We start from the raw sequence: 18,488 nt of genomic DNA on the forward strand, positions 1-18,488 counted from the left end.
TGTGATCCCATTAAAGTGGTGTGGTTTGCATTTTAGGGCCGTGACCCAGGTTGTGGGAGACACTGAGGGATGTCATACTTTCTTTTCCCCTTTAATAAATGACTTACTAAAAGCTAAAAGGGAAAGAGTTCACATGTGAAACCAATGTGCTCTTATTAGTGTTACGTTACTGGAGAACTCAGTCGGCATTGAGGTTCTGTATCTACTCTCAGATTTCAGCCTCAGGGTGGAAATTGTACATCTCTGCTCTCAAGGACTTTAATTGGAACTAATTAGAAAATGAACTCACACTAAATCTAATTTAGAAGAACAGTTAGCATTCTGAAAGAAAACGAAAATATGAATAAAATAATAAGTTAGTATATACACGATGTAAAGGAATGGAAATGGTGAGGAGAAAGCCTTTGGGTCGTACTGTTTCTACCTTAGATACTGGTCTGGTGCATTTTACTTTCCTCATTACTAGCCATGGACCTTCTTTGGTGAAGACAATACCGATACAAGAGGTGAGGCTTAAGGGTTGGTGGAGGGCCTTGGTGTCCTTAGGAGAATAAGCACGAAGCAGCATTAGGTGCCTTCACGATGCCCCTCTGCTCCAGTGTTTAAAGTTCCAGGTGACTGGGAGCCAGCTGAGCCATCTCCCTACGTAGCTCTGAATCTGGGAAGACACGTGCCCCACTTACATATCTGCAGAGACCTGTGTGATAATGTCTCCCTCGCCTGGGATTGCCTCTGCCTGGCTTCCTTCTGTGCAGTGAAGTATCAGGGAACTAGGGTTTGTCTCTCACCTTCTTTCTGAGCTGGAGCTGAGGTATTTTGTAGCGGCAATAAGGACCCTCCTGTGGGGTCTGGTTCTGCAGGACTGGGTGGGGGTCACCCTTAGATCCAGCCAAAGCCATGTAGCGGGAGGTTCATGGTAGGGACTTCAGAATACCAGCATACCCCAGAAACACAAGGCAGATGTCCTTCAGGGCTGTACTCAAAATCAAAGCCAGCTAGGTAAGCAGACCATGGTTTCTTTGCAAGGCAACTGTCTGCTACTTTGGCAGAGAGAGGATGGTATTTTTAGGACTTTCCCAGAAAGTGAAACAGTAGATTAAAGGAGAATCTTCTAGAAAAACATCATTTTTAAGAAGTGCTGGGTTTGGGAAAGACATTTGTATTATATTGGGTCATGTCTAACTTGAAAAGAGTTCTTTAAAGGGCCTTAAGTTTTTTTGGCTTTGCAGTTAAGGACATTAAGCTCAGAGGGGTTCAGTGGTATGTCCTGTTTTGCTTTCCACCCCCAACTTGACATAAGTCAGATGTAGCTGGAAAGTGGGACCTCAGTAGAGTAGTTGCCTTCATCCTATTTCCCTGTGGGCACATCTGAGAGGGCCCACCCCACTGTGGGTGGAACCAGCTCTGGGCAGGTGGTCCTGGGAGGTGTAAGAAAGCAGGATGAACGAGTCATGGGGAGACAGCTAGTAAGCCGTGTTCCTCCATGGCTTCTGCTTCAGTTCCTGCATCTGCAGAGACATTTCCCTGGTTGCTAATTGATGTAGGAGGGGCCCAGCCTTCTAATGCAGTGCCATCCCTTGACAGGTGGGCCTGGGCTGTGTAGCAAAGGCAGTGGAACCAGTGAAGAGGAACAGCTTGTAAGCAGCATTTGCTTCAGCTCCTGACTCCAGGATCCTGCCTTGAGTCCCTGCCCTGACTTTCCTCAATGATGGACTATAACTCATAAGCTGATATAAATATTTTACCCACCCCCCCACCCCCAAGTTGCTTTTGTTCATGGGTGTTTTATCATAGCAATAGAAACAGAACCAGGACATGGCACAAGATTCCTATGTAGTTTCAAATTGGGTGCCTTCCTTTACTCGGTAAGTCTCAAATGTGCCTTCATCTTAACAATTGCTAGATGTTGAAAACTGACTTTTCTGACGACGTTTGTCTTGGGTTAATTGGGAAAGGGTGGGTTATCAGAAAAGAAAATAATAGAGACATGCAGAGGAGGAGAAAATGGGAGGGCTGACACCAGAGTAATGGGTAGATATGAGAAATCAGAGTGGTGCTGGAGGCCCCTCTCCTGGGACCATCTGAGGATGTGTGGTCTTGCTGGCCTTCTGGTCTTGTACTTCAGGTCTTTAGAACTACAAGAAGCCAACATGTTCTTGTTTTAGCCGCTTTGCTGTTGACAGTTTGTCGTGGCAGCCGTAGGGAAGGGTACTGGTTTTATATTAGTTTGCAGATTTTGTATTAATTTGTTAAGTCTACCATAACAAATTAACCCACTTAGCTTAAAACAACAGCAGTTCATTTTCTCACAGATCTGGAGCCCAGAAGTTGAAACGAAGGCCTTGGCAGGGCTGGGCTCCCTGGAGACTCTCTGGAAGGATCTGTTCCATGGCTCATCTAGCTTCTGGTGGTGGTTGGCATTCCTTGGCTTTCTGGGCTTGTGGCCACATTGCTCAGCCACGGTCATCTTGGCCTCTGTCTTCACCTTCTCTCTGGGTGTCTTCCCCTCCGTGTGTCCATGCTAGTGTAATATACTGACCTTCTGTCAGGGAACTGCCTCAGATGAGTGAGTCTGCTGAGGGGATGACCACCCCATCATAGCAATCTTTCCTTTCCTCAGTAGGTAGGTTTGTTTACTCCTAGCCTTTTAACTTAGGGTTTTTGTTTTTCGAGACAGGGTTTCTTTCTTTTTTTTTTTTTTTTTTTTTTTTTTTTTTTTTTTTTTTGGTTTTTCGAGACAGGGTTTCTCTGTGGGTTTTGGAGCCTGTCCCGGAACTAGCTCTTGTAGACCAGGCTGGTCTCGAAATCATAGAGATCTGCCTGCCTCTGCCTCCCGAGTGCTGGGATTAAAGGCGTGCGCCACCACCGCCCGGCTCGAGATAGGGTTTCTTTGTGTAACTTTGGAGCCTGTCCTGGCATTTGCTCTGTAGACCAGGCTGGCCTCAAACTCACAGAGATCTGCCTGCCTCTGCCTCCCTAGCGTTGGAACTCAAGGCACGCACCACCACTGCCCAGCTTAACTCAGTTTTCTGAAGCTCTTGTAAAATGGATTGAATTACTGATTTTCTTGGTGTGCATGTTCCTAAGATTTAATTTGGGCTTTTGTTGTCTGTTTGCTTCTGTCTCTGTTGGTCTGTCTATCTGTCTGTCTCAGTTTACTTAGGAGTTTAGCAACTATATTTATCTCATCAGAGAATCAACTCTTTTTTTTAAATATTTATTTGTTTATTATGTATACAATATTCTTTCTGTGTGTATGCCTGAAGGTCCAAAGAGGACACCAGACCTCATTATAGATGGATGTGAGCCACCATGTGGTTGCTGGGAATTGAACTCAGGACCTTTGGAAGAGCAGGCAATGCTCTTAACCACTGAGCCATCTCTCCAGCCCCCGAAAATCAACTCTTTGTTTCTTTGATTCTTTGTATAGTCTGTTAATCATTTATTTTCTACTGTTATCTTAGAATTTCTTTTCATCTACTGATTTTGTTTTGTTTCTATTTTTCTAGGACTTTGGAGTTCATCATTAAGATATTTTTGATTATTTTCTGATATTTTTATTGATTTTTTTAAAAAGTAGATATTTATAGCTCTAAACTTCCTTTATATCACATACCATATACTCTGGTATGTTGTGTTCTTTTGGTTTTAAAAATATGCTCATAATTTTCTTGATGACCTGTTCATCACTCAGTACCATGTCATTTGATCTCCATGGCCTTGTACATTCTATGATCTCTTACTTTTGATATCTAGTATATGACATTGTGATTAGGTAGAAGAAATTACTTCAGATTTCTTATATTTGTTAATATTTGTGTCCTAAAATATTGTCTTTTCTGGAGAAGTCTCCATGGCTTGCTGAGAAGAATGTCTTCTGTAGTATTTGGGTGGAATCGTCTGTAGATGTCTATTAAATCCTTTAGACCTCATCAGAGTTACTTAACTCTGATGTTTCCTGGAGGTCTGGAAGCCCTGTCAGTGACATTAAACAGTGACATTAAAAAAAGTCACCTCCATAATTGCATTGAGGTTAGTCTATACTATTACATCAAGTATTATTTATCCTTGTGTTATAGAATTGGGTATGTCAATGTTTCGTCTATATCATTTTGTAATTGTGACTTGTTCCATTCATCATCACGCAGTGAATTAAATTCCTGTTGTTTTGGCAGTATCCAGTATGTTCCTGGTCCTCATTCACTTCCTGCTCTACTTATGGTTTATTCTTTCCTGGGGCCTCATGGACATGTTTGTCTGTCTCCTTAGTGTGTAAGATTTCTTCAAATATCCTATGTTTCCCTGAATTCCCAGAGTGAGTATGCACAGTGGGGGGCTTTAAATTTTCATTTCAAAGTTGATTAGCATGTATTAATATATTATTTATTATTTAATTTATGAATAATTTATATTAATTATGGCATTTCTACATAAGTGTATAATATATTTTGATTATATGTACCCTTTCCCATTACCTTCATCATGACTTTTTGCCACTGCTCTGGTCCAGTGTTGGGAAGAGAAGATTTCCCAGCATCCTCTGCCAGTGTAGCTGCCTTTGGTGTGGCTTTTATCAGCTGTCCTCAGGTGATAAAATGTTCTGTTGTTGAAAATCCAGTGTGAGTTTTTATGGGACTCACTCCTTGTCTGAAACTGTGTTTCAAACCCTGCTGTTGCCCTGACTAGCACTGGGAGGAGAGCGCTCACAGCCGGGGCTGAGCCCTTTAGAGTGCACCCTGGACTTTTTCACCTCCTCGGCTTTCTTCTATTAGGATAGCTTATGTCCAAGTATCCCTTCCCCCACCACCCCGGGGCAGTCTAGCAGTCCGTGTGTCCTAGTTTCTTTTCTGTGGCTGTGATAAAATATCCCCAACAAAAGCCATGCACAGATGGGAAGTCAAGCCAGAAACTTCAGACAGTCACATCTTATCCACAGTCAAAAACAGAGAGAAATGAATACATACATGCTTGCTTGCTTCTGCTCATCTTGGTTTCTCCCCTCTTACACAGTTCAGGATCTTTCCTAGGGAATGGTGCTGCCCACAGTGGACTGAGCCTTCCCTTATCTGTTAATTAAGACAGTTCCCCCACAGGGATGCCCATAGGTCACTTCAATGTAGTCAATACCCTAATGAGACTTTCTAGGTAGTTCTAGATTGTGTCAAGTTGACAAAGGTAACCATTATACCATCATGGGTATCATCTGCCATCTTCCCCTTTCCCAACGTATTTTTCTTTTCTTTCTTCCTTCCTTCCTTCCTTCCTTCCTTCCTTCCTTCCTTCCTTCCTTCCTTCCTTCCTTCCTTCCTGTATGTATACAGTGTTCTGCCTGCATGTCAAAAGAGGGCACCAAATCTCATTATAGATGGTTGTGAGCCACCATGTGAGCGCTAGGAGTTGAACCCAGGTCCTCTGGAAGAAGTGTCAGTGCTCTTAACCTCTGAGCCATCTTTCCTGGTGTATTATTCATTAGTTTTAATGCTAACCAATTCACAAATATTGACTGATATTCATAGATATTTGTTACACACTTACTGTCTGGCAGGTTTGTTCTAGGTTATTTAGAAACAGTGAAATACGTAGTCCTTGGGGGTTATATACAGTAGGCAGATAAATAATATGGAAACTGTTAGGTGATAATATATGAGACAGGAAATGCTTTCAAGATAAATAGAAAACAATTCAAGGTAGGGACTGTGAGTACTGCCTTTCATAGAGCTACCATGGTTTCTCTCACACACATTTGAAAAGAAACCCAAAGGCACGGCCTCAAGAGTGGGATGTGAATGGTCACACTGAGTGTGCAATGAGGAAGCAGAGAATTTTGTATGCTGCTCCTCTTCTTTTTATCTGGTACAAGACCACAGCCCATAGAATGGTGCATTTAAGGCAGGTCTTCCTCCCTCAGCTAACCTAGTTTAGATCATCCCTCAAGAAATGCCTGGAGATTTGTTTCCATGGTGACTCTAAATTGCATCAATGTGGCAATCAAGATCTAAGTATCACACAGGAAAAGCGAGAGAAGTAGGAAGCAGTCCCTTCCTTCCTTCCTTCCTTCCTTCCTTCCTTCCTTCCTTCCTTCCTTCCTTCCTTCCTTCCTTCCTCCCTCTTCCTTCCTTCTTCTTCCTTCCTTCCTTCCTCCCTCCTTTCTAACACCTTCACCATTATAGTTTCTGAGTCAGAAACAAACTGAGAATTTATGTGGGCTCAGCAAACCTGTTTGATATCAAAAGTAGATATCTCAAACTACCAGAGATCAGTGGTCCTTAAGTACTTATCAGTTACTAGTGGAAAACTAGATATGAGCAACTCAAACATACTTGAAGACTTTGGGTAGGGCAGACAATGCTGGAACTCCTTTTATTCAGCTTTCCTAACATAAAACCTCTTCAATTCATTTGCATAGGAGATTGGTTACCCCTTCAAAGAGCCTGGTTGAAATGCCTTCAGTTCCATGAACCTTGGGCTGATTTATTTTTTTTCCTGGATGGTTTAGATTGGACGGCTGATTATTGGGCAGAATGGCATCTTGTCAACACCTGCAGTCTCCTGCATTATCAGGAAGATCAAGGCAGCTGGTGGAATCATCCTCACGGCCAGCCACTGTCCTGGAGGACCAGGGGGAGAGTTTGGAGTGAAGTTTAATGTTGCTAATGGAGGTATGTGGCTCTGAATATGCCTTACCTGATTTCTTTCCCTCATGCATTATCATACTCTATGATGGTAAGCAGGCAAAGTGGAGAGGAAGCAGCTCATAAAAGACCCAGTGAGGTACCCAAGTTGATGTGTTCCCAAGGAAGTAAGATATGGTCTCTTGGATGCTCAGGGCTATCTATGGATCTCCTGTGTGTGTCAGCCAGGTGAAAGACTGATACTTAACTGATACAGGAGGACTCTAAATTTTAAAGTTAGAACATATTTATTTATATTTTCTCTCACTACATACATAGAGTTATTTAATTTATTTTTAAATTTATAGAAATGTACAGTCTGGAGTCCTAGTGAGTGGTGAGATGAACTCCTTTAAAAACAGAATGTTCCAAAAAGTAGGGAGAATAATAAATGGACTCCAGGTATCTATTACTGTGCTTTTCTCATTTCAGTAATCATTTTAACCCCTGAGGTATTTTAAGGCAAAATTCAGCATGAAGACATTCTGTACCTAAATACTTTTGTGTTTATTTTTTAAAAGAAAGACACATTTCCACACAACTAGAGTAACATGTTGGGCTATTTGCTTTTCTTGTGATGAACTCCTGATGTGAAGCAACTTGAGGAAGGAAGCAAGGATTGGTTTTGGCTCACGGTTTGAGGGGATACAGTCCATCATGGAAGGGAAGGTATGCAGGGGAGGAAAGCAAGGCTGCTGATGTGGGAAGAGAAAAAGTGGGGGGAAGGGAGAAAAAGCTGGTGCCTCCATTGTGAAGCTTCAGCCCACAGAATGGTGCCTCCCACACTCGGGGTGAACCTTCCCTCCTCTGTGGAAACCACCTCAATAGGTGTGTCTCCTAATTGACTCCAAATCCAGTGGAGTAGGCAATAAAGATTAGTTATCACACATACCTAACAAAAGTAGCACTGATCCTATAACACCATTTGAAATCTAATCTCCAGTCGCCTTTCCTCGCAGTGACTATCAAAATGTTATTTACAGCTATTTCATTAAAAAAGATGCATCTCAGAACCGTACATTTGTTTGCTAAGACTCTTTAGTCTCTTTTAATCTAGAACATCAAATATGTTTGCATATGGGAGCATAAGCTACATTGCAAAGAAGAATTTATTATTTTTCTTTCCCTGTAGCCATTTTGCACATTATTTAAAGAATAAACTATAAACAATTCATGTTGTATGTTAAACACACACATACACATTACAAGGAAAAGCTAGAACATGTCTATACCTCAGGAAGTAATCAAAACTTAAAAATATAGAAAATCACCAAGTCACAAAAGTAGACACAAAAAGGGGAAGACAATAACAAAGAGCCTAGGAAAGAAGCAGAGAACAGTCAACTAAGTGTGGGGTTTGGTGCATATGAGTAATTCCCTAGAATGTAAATGGATTGACATCTTCAGTTAAAATATGTTGAGTGACTGAGTACAGAATACAGTCACCTTCTTGTTGCCTGTAATTGACTCTTTGAAGCTTTATGAAGAGGAAGGGGAAGAAGAAGGTATTTCTGGAAGATAGACTCCAGAAGAAATCAACATTGGCAACACTTAGGTAATGTTGAAGTGGGAGCGGCAGCAGGGCTGCGTCCCGCCACCCAGCTAGCTTTACCCGAAATAATTACATGGAAACTATATTCTTTTAAACACTGCTTGGCCCATTAGTTTCAGCCTCTTAATGGCTAGCTCTTACATATTGATCTAACCCATTTCTAATATTCTGTGTAGCACCACGAGCTGGCTTACCAGGAAAGATCTTAATCTGCATCTGTCTGGAGTGGGAGAATCATGGCGATTCACTGACTTGGCTTCTTTCTCCCAGCATTCTGCTCTGTCTACTCCGCCTACCTAATTTTCTGTCCTATCAGGCCAAGCAGTTTTCTTTATTAGTTAACCAATGAAAGCAACAGATAAGATACAAGACCCACCTCCATCAAGGTAAAATAGAACTCTAGTCAAATAAGTATTATAAGGTAAAAAGAAGGTCACTGTGCAATGATAAAGGGATCAATTCACTAAGAGACCATAGGAATTATAAATCTATATGTGCTCAGTGCTGAGGCTCTTGAATATGTAAAGCAAATCTTAATAGATATGAAGGAAGAAATGGGCATCAGAAGAACAATAGCAGGGGACTCCAATATCCCATCTACCAATGGGTAGACCAACAAGACAAAGTTTTTAAGAAAATATGGGATTTGAATGGCACTTTGCACCAAATGAACCTCGCAGGCATGAAAAGAATTTGCTCTCTTGTGGTAGCAGGGTATATGTTCTTCCTAGGACATGTGAAACATTTTTTAGGTAGAACACATGTTAGACCATAAAATAACAAATTCAAGAGTTATATGGACTGTTGCTTTATACTTGCTAGAATGGCTACTATGAGATAGCAAGAGATGAATGTTTGAGAGGCAATGGAGAAAGAAAAGCCTAGCACAGCTGCCTAGAACATAGATTGCTACAACCATTAAGGAAGAGTATGGAAAAAAAATGGAAATTCCTATGAGCAAGTCATGCCTCCTCTGCCTCTAAAAACAATGGCGGATCTCTATATTGTAAGGAAATCTGCACTTCCATCTTCTGTGTAGCGTTGACCACAATAGCTAGGATATGGAAACAACCCAAGTACCTGTTAATAAATGAATGGATGAAGAGCGTGATGCACACATGATGGGATATCATTGAGCCTTAGAAAAGGATGCCATTTGTCAGGACATGGATGGAGCAGGAGGATGTTCTGCTAAATAAAATAAGTGTGAGTTTACTTACAGGTGGAATCACCATAGTCAATTATACAGAGATGGAGAATAAAAGAGCATTTTTCATTGTTGGTGAGAGCTTGCGGGCAATAGGGAAATAGAGGTCAGGGGTCAGGAAGAAACAGATATGTTGAATGAACAACTGTAGGAACGTAATGTACAGGATGAGTGTTATGGATGACTGAATTGCAGTATATTCATAATTTTGTTCCGTTTTCTCTTACTTGCTTTGCTACAAAAAACTACCATTGTATTCAGTATGTGTGGGTGTGCATATGTTATGTGTGTAGACACCAGAGGTAATCTTTAGGGTCATCTTTTTTTTTTTTTTTTTTTAAAGAGACACAACGTTTTACTAACCTGGAACTTGCCATGTAGGCTAGGCTGACTGTCCAAGAGCCCAGTGGTCCACCTGTCTCTGTCCCTCAATGCTAGGATTACAAATTCATGCCACAACATCCTCTTCTCCCCCACCCCGAGGTCTTCATGCTTAGAAGGCAAACCATTTACCAGGCCTCAATATATATATATATCTCACTATGTAGCCTAGCTGGCCTGGAACTCACTGTGTAGACTAGGCTGACTTTTATATTTAAGACTATTCAGTGTATTTATTTATCTAACCCCTAACATTCTCCAGCACCAAACAAAACCCAATGAAGCCTTGTGTGAAGATACACATGTTTTAAAAGAGGAGGAAACCAACAACTGATTTCATAGCCAACTCATTTTAAAATCTCTCTCTACCACTGTTGCCATCTTGACATTCTGAGGAAATATATCAAGTGTCTTTAGTTACCCCTCATTTAAAGCTTAGTTGTGCTGGAGAAAAGAATTGACTTATCTGGAAGAGCTCACATGTGAATGAGGCAACAGTGAGAGGCAGGAATGATTCTCTTCAGGTGCACTTGGGGAGCGGTGGCTGAGATCTGGAAGCCTTCACTGCTGAGGGGGGCATGTCCCGTTTGTGTGTCACAGCCCGAAGAAAGCTGATTACGTAACCGGGTCTCCCCAGCAGGTGCAAAACTCCTTTTAGACTATATGTGTCATTGCTTAGAAGTAGATTAAAACAAACAAGCAGGGCTGATCAAATATCCTCCTCGGTGAATGAACGCAACCTGGGAAATACCTGGTCTAATTGAGCTGTGGGTTTTTGTTCATTGTGTAGAGACCAGATGAGTCTACACTTCTCTCTGGCGTGGGAGGCCAGTAATGTTTCTCTGATTGAAATTCCAAGGGCTTTAAAATCAACACACTTTGGATGTCACATTTTAGGTCCTGCGCCAGATGTTGTCTCGGACAAAATCTACCAGATCAGCAAAACAATTGAGGAATATGCCATATGTCCTGACCTTCGAATCGACCTGTCTCGACTAGGAAGACAAGAGTTTGACCTGGAGAACAAGTTCAAACCATTCAGAGGTAATATATAGTTTGAAGAAGTCAGAAAAATTCCACACATGGGGCAGCTTTCCAGGAGGGGCGCATAAGGTGGAGTCTAGGCGTGCATGAGGCTGGGACAGTCCTTGTTGGTGATCAGTGGTTTCTGTAGGAAGGATTCTCATGAGAAGTGCTGAATTAGTCATCCGAGAGAGGCTCTGGTGAGTAGTTAGAAAGTAGATGCAATGCGGAAAGAGATTGGAGAAATCTGTCTAAAGATTTTGATACTTTTAAAAGCCACTATCCAAACTATCGTTTTCCACATAGGAAAAGGTTTGTAGCTGACTCCAGCATAGTGTACGAGGAGTAGACTGTGGATCGCCAAACTTATCTTTAAGTTCCAAGCAATCAAGGTGAAGATGTGGGAAACTTTAAGTTAAGACTAAAAAGTCAGTGGGTCGTTAAACTTCCTGTGGAAGGATGGAGTTTCTTTGCCAGGCCAAAGCCATGCATTTCTGCTTAACTTTACACATCATGGTTGACTACCTGCTCCATACCAAGCACTGTGTCCAGAGATTTTGCAAAAGAATTCAGTAGTTACCAAATGTATTTTGGTAAGTGGTTCAAGAATTAAATACCCAAGCCTGGCACAGTGGCACACAATATAGCCACAGAACTTGGGAGACTAGGGAAGCAGGGTCATGGTCATGAGTTGGAAGCCAGTCAAGGCTGCAGAGAGAGACCTTGTCTCAAATAAAAAGAAAGGAAGGAAGGAAGGAAGAAAGAAAAGAAAAAAAGAAAGAAAGAAGAAAAGAAAGGAAGAAAGACAACCAGAATGAGTTTGACAAATATTATCTTACATGATTGAGTGAAACTTTTGAAGAACTAAGAGCACAATATGTTGTTTTATCCAATCATTATGAATACTATAACAACATTCACTCCATGAATACGCCCCTTACCCATTGTATCAGTTAGAATTGTATAGAAGGCACGTAGGAAGCAATAAAACCACCATATGTTGTCCTTCTAGGGCCTCTACAAGACTGGGTGCAGTTTGTGTCATAGTGGTGACCTCATCTTCCAAATAATTCAACTAGACTGAAAAGATGAACTATCATAAGTATGCAACTTTTAAAAATATAGTATTATTAACTCTTTAAGAATTTCATACTTCATACAATGCACTTTGATCATATTCATCCACCCCACCCTCCTCCTTATCAATTCTCCTGGATTTACCCTCCCAATCCAGGAACATGATTTTTAAAGCCATAAAAACCTTAAAATAGACAGGGTGGTGGTAATAGTGCTGGGCCACTGATCCCAAGACTTTCTTGGAGAGTTTTGAGTTGATCATTTGCTCAGGTAGTGAGAATTTACTGAAAGTCATGTGATAGTCACTAGAAGAAAACAGTGCCCACTTAAAAAATCTAGCACATTTATTTATTCTTCAATATTTTCATACATGTAAACAATTTATCTTGATCATAACACCTCCAACCACTTCCACACATTTCACCCTTTACCCCAACATATCTGCCCTCCTTTGGTCTTTATGTTCTCTTCTCGTTTTGTTTTGTTGGTCTTGTTCATTTTTCATCCTCTGAGGCTACTTTGTGCTTCCCTGTGGGAATGTTGATTGATCTTGTTTGTTTGATCTTGTGTGGGTAACTATAGATGCAGTGAATTCTTAAGTACTGTGGGACAATGTACCCTGTAAATGTACAATGTACAGGTCTTGTGCCCTGTAAAGATTTGTCATTTGTATTTTTTTAATAAAACACCGATTGGCCAGCAGTCAGGCAGGAAGTATAGGCACGGTGACCAGAATAGGGGAATTGTGGGGAAGAGGAAAGGCTCGGTCTACAGTCGTCACCCAGATGCAAAGGAAGCAAGATGGGAATTCGAATTCGTTACTGAAAAGGTACTAAGCTATGTGGCTAACACAGACAAGAATTATGGGTTAATTTAAAATGTAAGAGTTAATTAATAATAAGCCTTAACTAATAGGCCAACCAGTTTATAATTAATGTAGGCCTCTATATGTTTCTTTGGGACTGAATGGCTGTAGGACTGGTTGAGACAGAAACCTCTGACGGCACTTAAGTACCATTGTATATATATATATATACACAATGCAGTGCTATATATAGAAGACAGTATTCAACAACTCTCTTCCACATCCTCTAGCTCTTATAATCTTTATGTTCCCTCCTCTGTACCTTGAGAGGGAAGAGGATTGATAAAGATGTCCTATTTAGGGCGAGCACTCAATAATTACTTATCAACAGTTGTACCAGTTAATGAGTTTTACATTAACTATTTTCCACTGCAGAAGAAGTTTCTGGAGCCAACATTGAAAGCAGCACTAATCTGTGGGTATAAATATAAATGTAAATATTTGTCAGTTTGGTAGCATTTCAATTTAGCAAGATAACAGTAGTTGATTTCCCCCTAGAGCCTATGATCTCCTAGATTATGGGCTTTTGACTAAGTTTATAGTATCAGATATTAATTCTGTCCTACAGAGCAGACCTCAAATCCAATGCAAAAGCAATTGGTTATCACTATAACCTCCACGCCACTATTGTACCAGTGGAAAGTGTCTACCTTTTTCTTTTTTTCAAGACAGGATTTCTCTGTGTAGCTCTGGTAGTCCTGAAACTCAATCTGTAAACCAGGCTGGCCTCTACCTGCCTCTACCTCCCAAGTGCTGAGAGTAAAGATGTGCACTATTACCACCTGACTGAAAAGTATATTTTTATTGATCTAGTTGGAGATGCACACATAAAAAAATGTACTCATGGATTTTCTAGGTAATTACAATTATGTTATATCTAACAAAATAATTTAAATATGTCTGACTATATATGATTAAAAAGACCAAGGCTATATGAGAGATGAGAACTATCAACATTAACATCAGGAATATGCATTTTAATTGTTTAGGGCATATTTATGGTTTTATAGTTTCTGAGACTTGAGTCTTTGGGGAACTCATTACTGCAGCCACATTGTTCCTTGGGTGTTTTCTGTAAAGTGCTGGTGAACGTCTAGAAGTAGGTGGATGTTTCTCTTTTCCCCCCAAAATAATTTGGAGATAATCCTTTGAAGTAATTTACATGCCATATTCTTACTGTTTTAAGTGATGAACAAAGCTTGAATTAATTGAAAGCAAATTGTCCGTGGTGTCTCATCTAGGGGCGTCAAAAGCATGTATTGATAATGAGAGTATTTGATTTTTTGTGAATGCCTTGCTTCCTTGAATTGGCCCTTGTGAATATCAAATATTTTTAGGTAAATGTTCCAAGAGTTGAAGAACCAGAATGAAATTTCCAAAAATACCTTATGTTATAGAGTAAGTAAAATGTCTGAAGCATTTGAAGCAAAATATCAAACATTTTCAGATGCATAGTTTACAGACAGTGGTTTTTAATTATTTTCTGAATTAATATTCTCCTCATTTCAGAGGTTGATTAAATATAGTCTGTGCTCCTTAAAAAGTAATTAAATTGGAGTGGCTATTCATATGTCAGCTTAAATGTAAGGGAAATATTTTGAGACATGCATTTATAGGCAGATGAAAGAGTAATTTATATCACATATTAAATATTGAACCTGGATGTACTGAAAAAAATATTGAAAAATTATTCATTGATAACATCTTTAATATAGGCCAAAGTATTTCAGCTCCATAGTAGTATGACATTGAAAGGTAATAGATGTATAACTTTAAAAACTTAATTATAGGGGGCTGGAAAAATGGCTTACTTGCTATGAGCATCTACCATTCTCCCAGAGTACCAAGCTTAGTTTCCAGCACCCAGGCAGTTCATAACTACCCACAACTCCAGCTTCAAGGGATCCAGTGCCTCTGGCATCTGCAGGCACCTACACTCATGCACATACCCAAATGTGTGTGTACACTCCCCCTCATACTCAGGCACACGTGTGTGAGCACAGACACACAAAGAGATAAAGAGATGTAGCTACAAATCTTAAAAGATTTTTCTTCTAGACAAAATTTTAATTCCCCAAATCTCAAGTATTTGCTTTTCCTAGGAAAAGTACTTTCTGAGCACTAATTATGAACAGGTAGATGTTTGAAAGCGGTGCCAAGTTCTGTGTAATGGGTTTCACTAATTAAATAAAAAGGTTTGTGGGGATTCCCAGTAACACACTGGAGAGCTCTTGTGTTTCCCAAGGAGCTGCAGATGTTTGGCATTCCCCTGGAAGTGAGGTAGTGAGCTGGGTGTGAGAGAGGGTTTCTGCAAAGTCAGAATCCATTCCTCATCCCCAGCTCTGTGCTTGGATCCAGTGTGTATAACAGCGTTTGGAAAATGAGGGCCACAGCTGAGGCCACAGCTCCTTTACGTGTTTCCCACCAGCTGAGCCATTCTTGGGCAAACCCACAGGAAAGACCACCTCCCATGTGGGATGCTTGTTAGCAATGGTGTGTGTGCAGCTGGGGTAGCGAGGTGCTGGGAAGGTGTGACCAGGGATGACCATATTTGTATCCTAAATTCTTCTAGTGGTTAATTTTCCCTTGCAAGAAGAAAGGAGAATAGTCTTTGTATCATTACTTATCTGGAGTTTGTCACATTTTGGCTGTGCTGTGATTTGCGTCTTTGTTTGCAAATGGACTCTTCCCATACAGTTATATGGGATTTTGATCAGAATTTTGCACCAGTAGTGTAGTAAATTTTTTGTGCCCCTAAAGATGATTTCCAGATATGCTCACTGACTTTCCCTCCATTCTTCCCGACATCAGTGGAGATTGTGGACTCCGTTGACATCTATCTCAACCTTCTTCGGACCATCTTTGACTTTAATGCCATCAAGAGTTTGCTGACTGGGCCTAGCCAGCTGAAGATCCGAGTTGATGCTATGCATGGAGGTGAGCTTCTGCCTTTCTGAGAGCAGAGGTGGAGACCCTGCTACATGTCCAGCTATATGGAATGGTCTAGAAAATTTCAGGACTCCAGTTACTTTCTTTCGATGTAAATGAAAACAAAAATTGAACAAGTAGATTTGGGACTGTACCATGTGAGTGTGGAGTAGATCAAGACTACCTATTTATTGACTTTAAAATGTTATATTCTGTAATTCAAACAGCTGAATAAATTATGAAAAACATGGGTGCCCAACTTCTTTCTGCAGTCAACCTTTTTCAGTTCCTCTAGAGAATTTTAAAAAGTATTCATTGCCTTGTTTTGAATAGCACAAACACACAACTCTTTATTAATTGTTCATTTTTGAAGACTATGGGCATCTTACTGAACTTCTATGGTCAACTCTCTATTGCTCTCAGCAGCCCCTGGCAGCCAGTTATCTTTCTTCTGCTTTCCTTGTTTTGCCTTTTCTAGAAGGGGATATTAACGGAAGAATAAATTCCGGAGTCTTTTGCTTCACATTGCATTCAGCACCGTTCTTTAAAATGATGCTCATGGTGCGTGTGGCTCTTCTTGCTCTTTGTTCCCGCTATCTTGATGTATCACAGTTTGTCTACTACCATTCTCAAGTCCGTATTCTTCCTTCAAGTCCTACTCAAAACACTGCTTTCTCTGGGAAGCCTCACTTTGGGTATCACTTTTATAAGTCGTGGAGCCCCACTACATAGCTCCCCATTTTGTCTCACCTCTTCACTCATCTGCAGATTTGGCTTGTCTCACTATTAGATAAGGGCCCAGGAATGTGAGACTTGTGCATCTCACCCTCTTTAATCAGATCCTTCCAGTTCTTAACATAGGGGTTCAATGCTAGGTCCCCTGGTCCACACAATGGCTCTTATTGCATTGCATTCATTGTTGTGTAAGGGGTGCTCTGTTTTATATGAAGCTTCTGAGATTTGGACACTTAACTTGGCAATGCTACAACAGTTGTACAAAGAGAATTACCTGTGCCCTTTAGTGCTTACTACATGAAAACCAGGAGGTAATAAATCATTATTATAGAGTTGATATCCTTAAGGCAGTGTTTTAGAAAACCACAAGGAAAAAAAAATTCACCTCGTTGGATGACTGACATCCTTTATCTGCTTAGCAGAGTCCCTGACACATGGTAGATGCTCAATAAGTGATAATTGATAGGATTATTTTTCCATGTTGTGTCCTAAAAAAATGACAGTATAGTTTCTTTTATTCCGGGCTATTAAGTGAGTTGTTTTTGTCTTTTTCTAACCAGAAGAAAATACCTTGGGAAGAGCATCCCTCCAGTGTTTTTACATTCTCATCTACCTTTTTTTAGTTATGGGACCCTATGTGAGAAAGGTTCTGTGTGATGAACTGGGGGCCCCGGCCAACTCTGCTATAAACTGTGTCCCACTGGAAGACTTCGGAGGGCAGCACCCAGACCCAAACCTGACATATGCAACCACCCTTCTGGAAGCCATGAAAGGAGGAGAGTATGGATTTGGAGCTGCATTTGATGCTGATGGGGTAAGGGGGAGGGCTCCCAGTCTGTGACCTGCTCCCTGTGTGATGGAAGACGTACCAGAGGCCAGAGAATCTGGACTGCACGTGTATAGGACACGCCTCTGCTCTGCTGTTTAGGGCTAGAGAGACCACGAAACGACCACAATTTTTCTCAATTTCAGATTGATGTATGTTCTTGAGAAATTATTTCTTTAAAAAATAGTCAGGCCATCAATTTCCATTCATTGCTGGCTTTGTTGAAAGCACCACATGAAAGAAGCAGCTATTCAGCAGTTGCTACAGTTCTCCAGTCTGTGCGGGGGAGGAGAGTGGCTAAGGCTGTGGAGGCCACAGACGCCTGAAGTAGCTGTGCCCACATTTCAGCAGGTGGGACACATTCCAGCTCTACCAAGATTCTGGGCCCCTGAGGAATTTCTATGGTTTCCCATGTGTCCTTTGGTCTATCAGATTGTTTTAGGTTGTTTAAAGGGCAGGAAAGGGGCTTGCGCTGGTGATGGGAACTGGGTATGAAGAACCAATGCTTCTCCCTGATAAGTTTCACACATTCCTTCCCACAGGACCGTTATATGATTCTTGGCCAAAATGGCTTCTTTGTGAGTCCCTCGGACTCCCTTGCTGTCATCGCCGCCAACCTCTCTTGCATTCCGTATTTCCGTCAGATCGGGGTTCGAGGGTTCGGGAGGAGTATGCCAACAAGCATGGCTCTGGACAGGTAAGCAAGGATGCTACCGTGACACCGTGTGATACACCTTTGTTGGTAGCTGACACTCATTCTCCCTGCTCCACTGCAAGCTGGGTGACAGCCTGGGGACTTAGGGATATGGTGTGATGTAGCAGTGTGAGAAGCAGGTGGCCTGAGCTGGATTCTTCTTTCTTGTTTGATCTCTATGTCTTACTTTTCTTATCTGTAATATGGGGATGCTAACAGTACCATCCTCACATAGACTGTGGGGAGATATGGATGAGGTCATGCTTCCTGCCACCATAGGCGCTTGCTTGTTCCAAAAGTCACATAAGTAGAGTCCTCTACTATGGGCTTCTTTGTTGCTGGCTTGTATCATTTAATCTTATTTTGTTCATCCATATGCATTTAACTGAAACATAGTGAATAGCTCATAATTGTGTAGTCTTCCCCAATCTGAGGGTATATTTGAGTAAAATGAAGAGAGCATGGAGCTTGAGGTCAGATTATGTTATATACAAGACTCGGCTTTCACTTTCATAAGTGAGTAGAAGCA

The 18,488-nt window shown here is 41.1% G+C and overlaps 1 protein-coding gene across 1 annotated transcript in view; it reads left to right on the plus strand.

Annotated features, from left to right (window-relative positions):
- Pgm5 (phosphoglucomutase 5) overlaps positions 1 to 18,488 on the plus strand; it is a 157,295-nt gene that overhangs the window by 12,280 nt on the left and 126,527 nt on the right. The window contains exons 2-6 of the mRNA XM_057778496.1: positions 6,497 to 6,659; positions 10,709 to 10,855; positions 15,588 to 15,713; positions 17,063 to 17,253; positions 17,808 to 17,962. Of these exons, the coding sequence (XP_057634479.1) occupies positions 6,497 to 6,659; positions 10,709 to 10,855; positions 15,588 to 15,713; positions 17,063 to 17,253; positions 17,808 to 17,962 (782 nt within the window). The remainder of the gene's footprint in view (positions 1 to 6,496; positions 6,660 to 10,708; positions 10,856 to 15,587; positions 15,714 to 17,062; positions 17,254 to 17,807; positions 17,963 to 18,488) is intronic.

The sequence above is a fragment of the Chionomys nivalis genome, chromosome 8 (genome assembly GCF_950005125.1).
Source record: "Chionomys nivalis chromosome 8, mChiNiv1.1, whole genome shotgun sequence".
Lineage (NCBI taxonomy): Eukaryota > Metazoa > Chordata > Mammalia > Rodentia > Cricetidae > Chionomys > Chionomys nivalis.